The sequence below is a fragment of the Convolutriloba macropyga genome, chromosome 1, assembly GCF_964194025.1.
Source record: "Convolutriloba macropyga chromosome 1, txConMacr16.3, whole genome shotgun sequence".
Classification (NCBI taxonomy): Eukaryota; Metazoa; Xenacoelomorpha; order Acoela; family Convolutidae; genus Convolutriloba; species Convolutriloba macropyga.
Genome location: NC_134468.1, coordinates 30,860,496 through 30,874,431, shown reverse-complemented (window position 1 = coordinate 30,874,431; position 13,936 = coordinate 30,860,496). Strand labels below are relative to the sequence as shown.

Below are 13,936 nucleotides of genomic sequence, written 5' to 3'. Positions count from 1 at the left end.
GTGTGTGCATTAATGTGTGTGTGTGCGTGTGTGTGGTGTGGGTACGTGGTGTAAGTGTGTGTGTGATGTGTGTGTGATATGTGTGTGGTGTGGATGTGTGTGTGCATGTGTTGTGTGTGAGTGTGCTTGTGTGTGTGTGTGTGTGTGGTGTGTGGTGTGTGCGTGCGTATGTGCGTGCGTGTGTGTGTGTGTTTGTGTGTGTGTGTAGGGTGTGGATGTGTGTGTGTGCATGTGCTGTGTGTGAGTGTGTTTGTGTGTGTGTGCGTGTGTGTGTGTGTGTTCAAGTGTGTGTGGGTGTGTGTGTGTGTGTGCATGCGGGCGTATGTTAAAGTTTGAGAGCGTGCTTGTGTTTGTGTGAGCGTGTGAGTGAGTGAATGTGCATGTGTTGCCGTGTGAAGTGTTTCTGTGTACTGCTGAGTCTGTAAAGGAATGTGTTCGTAAGTTCATTTTGAAGTCTATGTGTGTGCTTGTGCGTATGTATGTGTGTGTGTGCTTGCGTGCGCTTGCTTTCGTGTGTGATTATGATTCTTTTGTGTTTGCGTGCAAGTTTAATTGTCTGTTTTTTGTGTTTGTGCGTGTGTGCATTAATGTGTGTGTGCGTGTGTGTGGAGTGGGTGCGTGGTAAAAGTGTATGTGTGTGTGATGTGTGTATGGTATGTGTGTGGTGTGGATGTGTGTGTGCATGTGTTGTGTGTGAGTGTGCTTGTGTGTGTGTGTGTGTGGGTGTGTTTGTGTGCGTGTGTGTGTTTGCGTGCGTGCGTGTGTGTGTGCGTGTTTGTGTGTGTGTGCGTGTGTCTGTGTGTGTGTGTGTGTTTGTGTTTGTGTAGGGTGTGGATGTGTGTGTGCATGTGCTGTGTGTGAGTGTGTGTGGTGTGTGTGGTGTGGGTGCGTGCGTGTGTGTGTGTGCGTGTGTGTGTGTGTGTTTGTGTGTGCGTGCGTGTGTCTGTGTGTGTGTGTGTTTGTGTTTGTGTAGGGTGTGGATGTGTGTGTGCATGTGCTGTGTGTGAGTGTGTTTGTGTGTGTGCGTGTGTGTGTGCGTGCGTGTGTGTGTGTTTGTGTGCGTGTGAGTGTGTGTGCGTGTAAGTGTGCGTGCGTGTGTAAATGTGTGTGCGTGTGTGTGTGTGTGTGTGTGTGTGCGTGTTTGTGTGTTTGTTTGTGTGTGTGGGTGTGTGTGGTGTGTGTGTGTGGTGTGGTTGCGTGGTGCGTGTGTGTGTGGTGTGTCTGTGTGTGTGTGTGGTGTGTGTGTGCGTGTGGTGTGTGTGTGGTGTGTGTGTATTCGCGAGTGTGTGTTTGTCTGTGTTTGTGTGTGTGCTTATGTGCGCTTGCTTTCAGGTGTGATTGAGCTTGTTGTGTGTTTGTGTGCAAGTTTATTTGTCTGATCTTTGTGTTTGTGCGTGTGTGCACTAATGTGTGTGTGTGTGTTTGTGCGTGTGTGCACTAATGTGTGTGTGTGTTTGTGTGCGTGTGTGTGTGCTTTTGTGTGAGTGTGTGGTTTGGGTGTGGTGTGGGTGCATTTTGTGTGTGTGTGTGTGGCGTGCGTGTGGTGTGTGTTTGTGTGTGCCTGTGTATGTGGTGTGTGTGTTCGCGAGTGTGTGTTTGTGTGTTTTTTGTGTGTTTGTGCGTGTGTGTGTGTGTGAGTGTGCGTGTTTGTGCGTTTGTATGTGTGTGTGTGTGCGAGCGAGCGTGCATGCGTGCGTGCATACGTATGTTTTTAATTAAGAGCATGCTTGCGTGCGTGTGTGCGTGAAAGTGTATAGGTTGCAGTGTGAAGTGTTTCTGTGCACAGCTGTGTCTGTATGGGAATGTGTTCGTAAGCTCATTTTGAAATGTATGTGTGTGCTCGTGCCTACGGTACGTATAAGTGTGTGCTTGCGTGCGCTTGCTTTTGTGTGTGTTTGGGCTTGTTTTGTGTTTGTGTGGAAGTCTGTTTGTCTCTTTTTTGTGTTTGTGCATATGTGCACTAATGTGTGTGTGTGTGTGTTTGTGCGTGTGTGTGTGTGTGTGCGCGCGTTTGTGTGTGTGTTGGTGTGTGTGTGGAGTGTGTGTGTGGTGTATGTGTGTGGTGTGTGTGTGTGTGTGTGTGTGTGGTGTGTGTGGTGTGCGCGTGTGTCTGGTATGTGTCTGTGGGTGTGCGTGTGTGTGATTGTGTGTGCGTGAGTGTGCGTGGTGTGGGTGTGTGTGTGTGATGTGTGTGGTGTGTGTGTTGTGTGTGTGTGTTTAGTGTGTGTGAGCGTGCGTGTTTGGTGTGTGTGTGAGCGTGCGTGTGTGTGTTTGTGTGTGTGCGTATGTTTGTGTGTTAGTGTGCATGTGTTTGTGTGTGTGTGATGTGGGTGTGTGTGTGGTGTGTGTGGTGTGGTGTGTGTGTGTGCGTGTGTGTGGTGTGTTTGTGGTGTGTATGTATTCGAGTGTGTGTTTGTCTGTGTTTGTGTGTGCTTGCGTGTGTATGTGTGTGTTTGTATGTGTGTGTGCGTGCGAGCGAGCGGGCCTGCGTGCGTTTGTGCGTACTTTTATGTGTGAGAACTTGCTTGTGTGTGTGTGAATGTGTATGTGTTGCAGTGTAAGTGTTTCTGTGTACTTCTGAGTCTGTATGGAAATGTGTTCGTAAGTTCATTTTAAAGTCTATGTGTGTGCTTGTGGGTACGTATGTGAATGAGCTTGTGTGCGCTTGCTTTCGTGTGTGATTAGGCTTCTTTTGTGTTTGTGTGCAAGTTCAATTGTCTGTTTTCTGTGTTTGTGCGTGTGTGCACTAATGTGTGTAGGACACAGCAGTATTTAGAGGTCATTCTATCAAGTATAATCATATAAGGAAATATCAAAGCGTTCAAAATGAAATCGGAATTGTAGATGTCATGATTTGTATGTAGCCACGTTTTAGCTTCATAAGCTTTGTTGATTGTCTATATTACAGTTGATTTCTCGATATGCTTCCATTACAGTAAAAATATATACCTAATGTTTTAAAGGGAAAGGCGTATTTAGATAATAAGTTAGGATTCCCCTACTCCTACAATGGTGACCCTTAACTATTAACATACGCCTAATACGGAAGCTAACAACCTATTTTTCCCTCACGATTATCAAAATCAAACTTAATCGTTTTATTACAAAAAAATCGAGTCAAACTTTACCTTTGATCGACTTCTTCAATTTGTTTCCTTTCCGGGGCCCTGTTATTTTTTTTATTATCTTCAATTTGTTTGCACCCGGGGCCCCGAGTGCAACCTGACCTTAGATGAAGATGTCATAAAGCACAGGTTAATGCAAGCAATGCCCATTTCGGTTAAAACGGCATTATCGGCACACCTAGAACTTCCCGTTGAACAATTAGCCAAATTAGCTGATACCATTTACAGCTACTCAAACACCATAGTTGCCACACCTACTCCAAACGTATTTGCAGCCTCAGCACAACAGATGCCAAAAAGATCGTTGTACAATCAGCATTCAACAAAAAGCAACCAACCTATTAACAACTCAAAGTCTAACAAGTCAATCGAGAATACACATAGACCTTTCACAGCAGGTCAAAGGCCAAAAAATTGTCGTTATCATCTCTATTTTGCTGAAAAAACAAAATCATGTAAACCCTGGTGTCAGTGGCCAGGACAAAAGCCCAAAAACATCGAGCCAACGTCTCGACCAAATTCTCCAGCAAATCAGTCAAACTAGTAACTCCTAGTTTGTGTGCGGCAACCTCTGGGGGAAACATTTGCATTCGCATAGCCACGAAATTAGGAGACAGTTCTATTGATTTCACAGCAGACACTGGTTCAATGACTTCAATAATTATGCCAAGTTTTATTAATACAAACTTCGGTACTCCTATTGTAACAAAACTTAGAACAATCAATGGAGATGCAATTAAAATTTTTGGCAGAATGTCTTTATCAATTTCAATTCCCTCTTTGCGACGAACATTTCCTTTCACATTCTTTGTAGCAGATGTCAAAGACAATATTCTCGGTTTAGATTTTCTGAATGAATTCAAAATAACTGTTACTTGTGATAACCTCACCTTAATAGACAACTTAACAGGTCTTTCTACGAGACAATCTGTAACACCGGTTGACAACAGCCATTTATCAATCCAGGTTGTTAAAAATGACTTTTCCTCAAAATAAAAATGATAGACTAAGAGCGATTATGGAAAAATGTTCTAATGTTTTTGGTGACGTTAATTTTGGTGCCAGAGCAAAACATAAAACAGTCCACAGAATTGAAACATCCGGGAAACCAGTTTTCTCTAAACCAAGACAGTTGACACCAGAAAAACTAAAAGTTGTCAAAAAAGGCTTTTGATGAAATGCAACGGCTTGGTATAATACGACCATCCAAGAGTCCTTACTCCTCACCTTTGCATATTGTTCCGAAGAAAGAAATTGGCGATTGGAGACCCTGCGGTGACTATAGATCTCTAAATCACATAACAGTCAGAGACAGTTATCCAATGCCTCAACTTTCAATGGTTGAACTTAATGTCAGAACAACTTTCAGCAAACTTGACTTGGTCAAAGCATACCATCAGATACCAATTCACTCGGATGACATAGAAAAGACAGCCGTAACTACACCTTTTGGTTTGTTCGAATTTATCAGAATGCCATTTGGTCTCAAAAATGCCGGGAAAACATTTCAAAGATTCATTCACGAAGTTGTTCAGAATATAAAAGATGTGCTTGTGTACTCAGACGACGTATTGGTAGCATCCTCTGATATTCAGTCGCATCTTGAAACAGTTGATCTCCTGTTGACAAGATTAAATGAATATGGCTTGCGTGTAAACCTAACCAAGTGCAAATGGCTTCAAGCAACTGTCGATTTCTTAGGATTTGAAATTTCATCTGAAGGAATTCAACCACTTGCTTCAAAGATTGAAAGTCTGATTGGTTTAGAAGAATCGAAAAACTACAAAGAGCTCCGAAGATTAATGGGAATGTTTTCTTTTTACAGGAAGCATATTCCACAATATGCACAATTTATTGAGCCTTTACAACAATTTCTTAATGAAAGTCAACCAATAAAGAGAAAAGGAAGAAACAAAAACAGTTCGGTTTTGCATACCATTGAACTCACTTATGATTGGTTTCACCAGCATTCAGAATCTTTCAGTAAATTAAACAGGCCTTGAGCAAATCAGTACTTCTTCACCATTTATCACCAGATACTACCTTGTCATTAACAACTGATGCGTCAGAAACAGCCATTGGTCCAACTCTTCATGAGGTATCTAGTTCAGACAAAAATCGACCATTAGCATTTTTCTCTAGACGCCTAAGTCAAGCAGAACGCAATTATAGCACATTCGACAAAGAATTGCTTGCAATCTATGCTGCAACTGTTAAATTTCGTTATCTCGTAGAAGGCAAAAAAACCGTTGTCTTCACAGACCACAAAACTATAGCTTGCACTTTCCGTCGAATTAGCGCGTCCAATAACCACAGTCCTAGACAAGCCAGGCAGATTTCTTTTATAGCTGAATATATAGATGAAAATCACCATTTGTCCAGTTCGGAAAATATTGTTGCCGACTGTTTATCTCGTCCTCCATCAGTTGATACTAAAGAACAATCCCAAATCGTATTCAGCGTCTACATCGACGTTTTTGATTTGCCAGAATTATCGAAAAGACAATCAGAAGATTTTCGTACTCAGATGATTAATGAATACTTGAACGGAGTACAAGAAGTTGATAATGGCAAAGAAAAACTTCTCTGTGATAAATCTGTCGTTCCACGACTTATTTTACCTCCGGATTGTCGCTTTCCTATTTCCATGACAGTTCCATGACATATGTGATCCTGATTGGAAAGTTACGAAAAGGATGATACTAGCCAGATTTACATGGCCCAAAGCTGGTTAAAAAATCAAATTTTGGTGCAAAGAATGTTTATAATGCCAACAAAACAAGATCTCAAGACATATAAAACCTTGGACATGCCAGTTTAATGACGGTATTACCAGGTTCAGCCATATACATTTAGATATAGTGTAACCACTTTCTGCAGTTCCAGATTCTCATCATAGGTATCTTGTAACAATTACAGACAGAATGACAAAATGGGTAGAAGCACAACCTGTATCATCAACTACCGCTAATGTTATGAGTGATGCCTTCCTAAATTCGCGGTTCTCTAGAATTGGGGTGCCTTTGCACTTAACAACAGACAGAGGTTCTCAATTCGAAAGTGAACTCTTCGAATGCTTAGCAAAAGATGTTGTCTTTTGTCGGCTAAGAACAACTGCTTATCATCCTCAATTAACCGGTCAGATCGAAGGATTTCATAGAACACTTAAAAAGGCTTTAAAGTCGGCTAAAAGCGATTGGCTAAGAGCCTTGCCTATTTTTCTGTTTGTAATTCGAATTAAACCTGATGAAAATGGAATTTCTGCACTATCAGCCACCACTCATCTTGATGTTCTAATCCCAAACTCAATAGTCAACAGTCAATTGAAAAAACTGGCACTTGAGTATATTCGCCAGCTACAAAGTCATTTAGACCTTTAAGTTTTCACTTCGGAGAGAAAAACAAAATCAAGTTCCAAAGACAATGTCTTTATTCCAAAAGAACTTTCTAAATGCTCTCATGTTTGGCTACGCATTGATCGTGTGAAACAACCATTAGAAGCTCCATATTCAGATCCACATGAAGTAGTCTCTTTCAATCATGAGTTGAACACAGCCCAAATAAAAGTGAATGGTTTGATCCAAACAGTTAGTATACAAAGGTTAAAACCATGCAAATTACCTTTAGCCGTTAAAAAGAGCCATGAACCAAAAACTTCAACCAAAGAGAGCCAAATTAACAACAATGTTGAGACACAATCAATTTTACAGCAGCACTATTGTCTTTGCAATGAGCCATACAATCAAGCAATGCTCAAATGTTGTAACAAAAATTTCCTCATTGAATGATTTCATTTAGATTGTGTTGTCTTAAAAGCACATCCAAAAGGCTCATGGCTCTGCTCAACCTGCAAAAGCCCTCTTAATGTCAAGCATATGCGCATAGATTCTGATAAATTGAGCAGTGATTGAACAATTTTGCCTTTTTGTTAACATAATTGCAGCTTTTATTTTAAATTTGCAGATTCAGTTTGCAACATTATTCTCCCCATTTATAGTTTTTAGGTTAGTTATTACACTTTTGTCCCCTGAACTCCCCTTTGAATTGTCAAAAATCATAGCTGCTGTTATTTACAAAAGTTAAATATTCGTAAAGGCAAGTTTCTTACTGAAAAGAACAAAATTTCCCAAAAATTCGGCCGATATTAACCATTTTCGCTATTATTTTGTCCTCTTACATGACTGAAAATTGGCCCGATTCTGCAAATGCTGCTTTTTAGTAACCAATTACTGACATTAAAACACTTTATTTGTTTTATTTCTTTAGCTTATTTTACTATTGGACGACGTGGACAACCTACTGGGCGATGTGGACGAGTTATTGGACGATGTGGGCAACCTATGGGACTATCTGGGTATTATTTTGGTGGATATTTTACGATATTCGGGATATTTTGCGAGTTTTGGTGGTTATTCTACGATATTTTTGGTATTTTGCGAATTTTGGTGGGTATTCTGTTTTTGCGGTGTTTTGGGTCTCCGACACTCAGGAGGGGGAGATATGTAGGACACAGCAGTATTTAGAGGTCATTATATCAAGTATAATCATATAAGGAAAAGTCAAAGCGTTCAAAATGAAATCGGAAATGTAGAAGTCATGATTTGTATGTAGTATGTAACCACGTTTTAGCTTCATAAGCTTTGTTGATTGTCTGTATTACAGTTGATTTCTCGATATGCTTCCATTACAGTAAAAATATATACCTAATGTTTTAAAGGGAAAGGCGTATTTAGATAATAAGTTTAGGAATAGGATTCCTCTACTCCTACATGTGTGTGTGTTTGTTTGTGCGTGTGTGCACTAATGTGTGTGTGCGTGTGTGTGTGTGTGTGTGTGAGAGTGTGTGTGTGTGTGCTTGTGTGTGTGCGCGTTTGTGTGTGTGAGTGTGTTTGTGTAAATGTGTTTGTGTGTGTGTGTGTGCGTCTGTGTGTGTGTGTTTGTGTGTGTGGTTGTGTGTGTCTGGACGGGTGTGTGTTTGTGGTGTGGTTGTGTGTGTGGTGTGGTGTGTGTGTGTTTGTGTGGTGTGTGTGCGTGTGTGTGTGTGTTTGTGTGTGTTTGTGTGTGTGTGTGTGTGTGTGTTTGTGTGTGTTTGTTGCGTGCGTGTGTGTGTGTGTGTTTGTGTGTGTTTGTGTGTGTATGTGTGTGTGTGTCTGTGTGTAAGTGTGTGATGTTCGTTTTTGATATGTCTGTGTATGTGTGTGTTTGTGTGACTCACAGCCATTTTGACAGGAGTGCAGACAGTTGTCTCTTGCAGCTGAGCTCTGAACTCGTCCTGCTTCACAATGCGCATGAATATCATCGTGTACCTATAACACCAAATAACTTACAGCCAAAAGTAAACCTCATGAAAATCACTTCTGACCAGACTGTCGCAGGCCTATGGCTTACTTTTACTCTGCCGCGTGTTGATATTTTCAACTCATCTTTTTGCCAAATTATACAAAGTCATAATTAATGGGTACTCAAATTTGAGTCGTTGTTTTGATTTCCTTTGAGTATTGAGCTTAGAAAAAATATTGAGCAGTAATTGACAAAGCAGATGAAATCATTTCAACAAATCAAAACTGAATACAAATTTTAGCACTCAATTGGTTTTTGTCAGATTTCAATTGAGTTTTTGTTTAGAAAGTCCAAATCAATTGTTGATGAAAAGCTCAAGATAAAAGCATACGATACTCGCTACGATGACTCTAACACTCTTGTCTTTTGTGACAGATCATACACATCACTTAACACGCACCTTTTAAACTCCACCTTTTTTAATCTCTCTTAATCTCGTTTAATCTCTTTTTTATATATTTGCACACTTAATTCCATTAACCCCGCAAATTCATCCCCATCTATTTTAACACGAACTTAACCATGATCACTTTGGCATTCAAATGTATAATTTCTAAAAGATGGGAATCAAACATTTAATAATACTGACGCTGTGATTAAGGCAACTGTGCTTCAATTACCTGTTTGAGTTCGAAACATAAAATATTTACTCTTATTTCAACAAGGCCCTTGTCCAGGATCAAACATTTACTAAAAATAATCTTCGCCAACTCCCCCTCCCCCCATCCAATTTCAATTTGGCAATAAGAAACCAAAAAAGATTAATTACAGAGAATGATCACAGAAGGATTGGTCAAAATTGAACAGAAAAATCAGGAAAAAATCATGATCTTAATTTTTACGATTCCAGTGCTCGATTCCAATGAAAACATCTAAAGTCAAGATGAAAACTTAAATAGCATTTATCCTGTGTTGGTGTGACTATTAAATTTTGCGAAATTTATTTCCAGGTAAAGTTTCCAGGCGAAATTATCCAATAGGTCTAATTCTATTCTCTAATCTTCAAAGAAGCCAAAGAGGCCCACGCAGCAGCTAAGGCACAATTTCGGCGCCTCTTGCAAGACGGTTATCTGCAAGAGTTTTACAAGATGGACGGTTATCTTGCAGGACTCTTGCAAATCATACGGTTATCTTGCAAGACTCTTGCAAATCATACGGTTATCTTGCAAGACTCCGCAAATCATACGGTTATCTTGCAAGACTCTCGCAAATCATACGGTTATCTTGCAAGACTCTTGCAAATCATACGGTTATCTTGCAAGACTCTTGCAAATCATACGGTTATCTTGCAAGACTCTTGCAAATCATACGGTTATCTTGCAAGACTCTTGCAAATCATACGGTTATCTTGCAAGACTCTTGCAAATCAGACGGTTATCTTGCAAGACTCTTGCAAATCATACGGTTATCTTGCAAGACTCTTGCAAATCATACGGTTATCTTGCAAGACTCCGCAAATCATACGGTTATCTTGCAAGACTCTCGCGAATCATACGGTTATCTTGCAAGACTCTTGCAAATCATACGGTTATCTTGCAAGACTCTTGCAAATCATACGGTTATCTTGCAAGACTCTTGCAAATCATACGGTTATCTTGCAAGACTCTTGCAAATCATACGGTTATCTTGCAAGACTCTTGCAAATCAGACGGTTATCTTGCAAGACTCTTGCAAATCATACGGTTATCTTGCAAGACTCTTGCAAATCATACGGTTATCTTGCAAGACTCTTGCAAATCATACGGTTATCTTGCAAGACTCTTGCAAATCATACGGTTATCTTGCAAGACTCTCGCAAATCATACGGTTATCTTGCAAGACTCTCGCAAATCATACGGTTATCTTGCAAGACTCTTGCAAATCATACAGTTATCTTGCAAGACTCTTGCAAATCATACGGTTATCTTGCAAGACTCTTGCAAATCATACGGTTATCTTGCAAGACTCTTGCAAATCATACGGTTATCTTGCAAGACTCTTGCAAATCATACAGTTATTTTGCAAGACTCTTGCAAATCAGACGGTTATCTTGCAAGACCCTTGCATATCATACGGTTATCTTGCAAGACTCTTGCAAATCATACGGTTATCTTGCAAGACTCTTGCAAATCATACGGTTATCTTGCAAGACTCTCGCAAATCATACGGTTATCTTGCAAGACTCTCGCAAATCATACGGTTATCTTGCAAGACTCTTGCAAATCATACGGTTATCTTGCAAGACTCTTGCAAATCATACGGTTATCTTGCAAGACTCTTGCAAATCATACGGTTATTTTGCAAGACTCTTGGAAATCATACGGTTATCTTGCAAGACTCTTGCAAATCATACGGTTATCTTGCAAGACTCTTGCAAATCATACGGTTATCTTGCAAGACTCTTGCAAATCGGACGGTTATCTTGCACTATCTTGCAAGCTAATTTGTAATTTTGCAAGAGTCTTGCGGAATTCCTGCAAGATTCTTGCATGATCTTGCAAGATAAGATAACCGTCCGATTTTGGCAGGGGTATAACGCTCTCTAAAAAAAATTCCAATTTAATCCCAATAAAATATTGCGACGTAACTCAGAGAGGGCGCAATGAGGGTCTGAGGTCAAAATTTGCAAATTATTTAAACAATTTGAAAATGAGAAAAAAAAATAAGAAAATTTCATTTCTCGTTAAATCAAATTTTTAAATGATGAACATCCAATTCATCCTTCTACATATGAGACTGTGAACACCCTTTAAGTTTCGTTGTTTTAGAACTATCGGGTCTTTTTAAGCCGAAAGAACAATTTAAGCAGTAATTTTCTGTACAGTGGCATCCTTCTGAAATTTGGCACGCAACCTCATGGTTCCTGTGTGGGTCCGATGAACATCAGCAAATAAGTGATTCGTGTAATCACTTAAATTACACTTTCTCGTTGATTCCGAACTCTAGTGGCCACCACGGGTCTCGGTTAAATACAAGACATTTAATGTAATTTGATTTTTTTAAAGAAAAACAAGAGATCACCATTTTTTATGTAATGGGATTTACAAGAAAAAATTGTTTTTAACTCCGCAACAAAATTTCATTAATAGGCTCCAAAAATATTTCTATCTTCCAAAAATTAAAATGCTAAAGATGAATTGATTTTACAGGGAAACACCGCAACATGATTTTCCGATATGGTTTACTTTCAAAAACAATTATTATAAGTAACGTAAAAAAAGGGTAGAAAATTAAACTCTATTTCTAGAGTTCATGAAAATTCAGCTCAAAAATTACCAGAATTTTTGGCATCTAGGGTGAGTAGTAATGTGTGTAAGTGCAGCAACTAAATCATTCGACGTAGTTTAGATCTTGATTTAAAGATTAGCACAAAGGTGAGCCTAAAAATTTAGAAAATATAAAAGTGCGGAGTTTAATCTTAAAAAATGTTTGTCAGCGTTCAATTGGATTTGCTATCAGTAAGGAAAAACTGTGAAGTCAAGTCATCATGAAGAAATGCCCGAATATTAAAATTTCTCTCCTATTCTTCATTCCTGCTGTCAAATTATTGAAAATGGCCTTTTAATCTCTATTTATTGATATAAAATTCATAAATGCTCCCACTAAAAGAATCTTAAAATTGGGGTGAAAGATTGTAGTAGTTTCCTTAACGGTTTGTAACATTTAACCCCGGTGTATTAACTTCCGCATAATCAATTCACCGGTGGTTGATTATGCGGAAGTTAATACACAGAGGTTAAGTGTTACAAACCGTTAAGGAAACAGATTGAACAAGTAATTTATACATTATAAAGACATGATTGTACATTGTAAGCTAAAATGATGAAATGTCATAAAGTGTTCATAATGATTTCTTTGAAAACATTCACGTTTCAAGCTTTGTCTAGTGTTTCAAGTTGGTAACTTAGACTTGATAATTGAAGGTAGGTCTTAGAATTTGAATAAGACGTAATAACTGATTTGTAAATTCATGACCTGTGTTTCACTGGAGAAACCGTGATCAAGCTTATCAAGCCTGATCGTGAAAATCTAATGGACATTACTAGCCATCGCCGCACTACCAACTAGATTGGACCGATTCGTTCATTTTACCACCGTATTTTTCCTGACTGAATGTTAATACACGGAAAAATGATCTTACAGCATAAAAAATGGCAACAAAAGAGTTGCTTTAACGCCATTTTTGTCACCATTTTCCATAAAATCGCAATTTGGGCCTTTTTTGAACTGGCAACAATTTTTGTCAATTGCATTTGAAAATTGTTTCCTCAACTAAGACACTTTAATCCAGGACCCTAGTTCACTAACAATCCACAGTTCTCACGTGAGAATGTAAATTGTATATTGAATTTCAGCTTTTGAAGCTATATTTTGTTTAGTGTCGGTAAGTAATCCGAATTCAAACACTCCGAAAGCAAGCCTTTACAGACAATGGGCTTGAACAATTAACAATCTATATTTTAATGTATTCTTTTAGCTCTAAACCATTACGGAAATTTTTCAGATATAAAAGATACTTTTCTAAATAATCCGGGAAAAAGTGTTTGGGAATGGAGCCGATTTGGCTGAAGAAAAGTGGGTTAGGTCTTCTCCGAGATCACTCGAGGCCAAAAGTGCAATTTTTGTTATAGCATCAGCAGGAGAACAGTGAAGACACTTTTAAAATAATATAATTTGCTGTCAAGACAATTTAATCAATTTCATTTTACCCAATGCCATTATACCCAATGCCAATTTACAGTACCAGCCATTTTACCCAATGTCCTTTTACTCAGTGCCAACTTACCCAATTTACACTATTACTAAATTTACCGGGGACTTGATATGAAACTATCACAACCAGACATGGGATTATATTGTTCACATAAATATTTTAAATCATCCGTGTAATAGCGACTGCTAATTTGTAATCGGATAATTGAACGAAAAGATCAAAAAGCCTTGGGTAAGTTGGTATTGGGTAAAATGGCGTATTGTAAAATGACATTGCGTAAAATCGAATTGGGTAAAATGACATGTAACCTATGTTTCTTATCTGTGCCAGAATTATTTGAATTAACAGGTTTTGCGGAATAAAAACAAAATTGCCAATTTTTCCCTTAGACAAAATCCGAGCATTTGAAGAAGCAATTTTAAGTAAATAATGGGAGAATAAAAAGAAAAATGAAATACTTTGAAGAAAGTTATTACTGAGAAATTCAGCTTGCGGCCGGGATTTGAAAACTGTCTATGAATATACGCACCACTGAAATTATTAAATTTTCAATGTAGTATAATATTCAATTTATCAAATTTGGAAAGGACATATTAATTTCAAAATGCCTTCATTTAATGTTCTTTAATTTGTGTCGTCTTCTGAATTTCTGCTAGGCTCAACAGTGAGGGGACTCTGTCGCCCAGAAGATCGATCAAATAAAATAAACCAGAGGTTTTGAATTGGTGAAGCAAGCGTTACTTTGTTACTCTGCGATTTCCCCTCTTCCACTCTTGTA

The 13,936-nt window shown here is 38.8% G+C and overlaps 1 protein-coding gene across 5 annotated transcripts in view; it reads right to left on the bottom strand.

Moving 5' to 3' along the window:
• LOC142337854 (uncharacterized) overlaps window positions 1-13,936 on the bottom strand; it is a 113,239-nt gene that overhangs the window by 30,522 nt on the left and 68,781 nt on the right. For all 5 annotated transcript variants that reach the window (XM_075387425.1, XM_075387436.1, XM_075387455.1 and 2 more), the window contains exon 4: window positions 8,341-8,431. In XM_075387425.1, coding sequence (XP_075243540.1) covers window positions 8,341-8,431 — 91 coding nt within the window. The remainder of the gene's footprint in view (window positions 1-8,340; window positions 8,432-13,936) is intronic.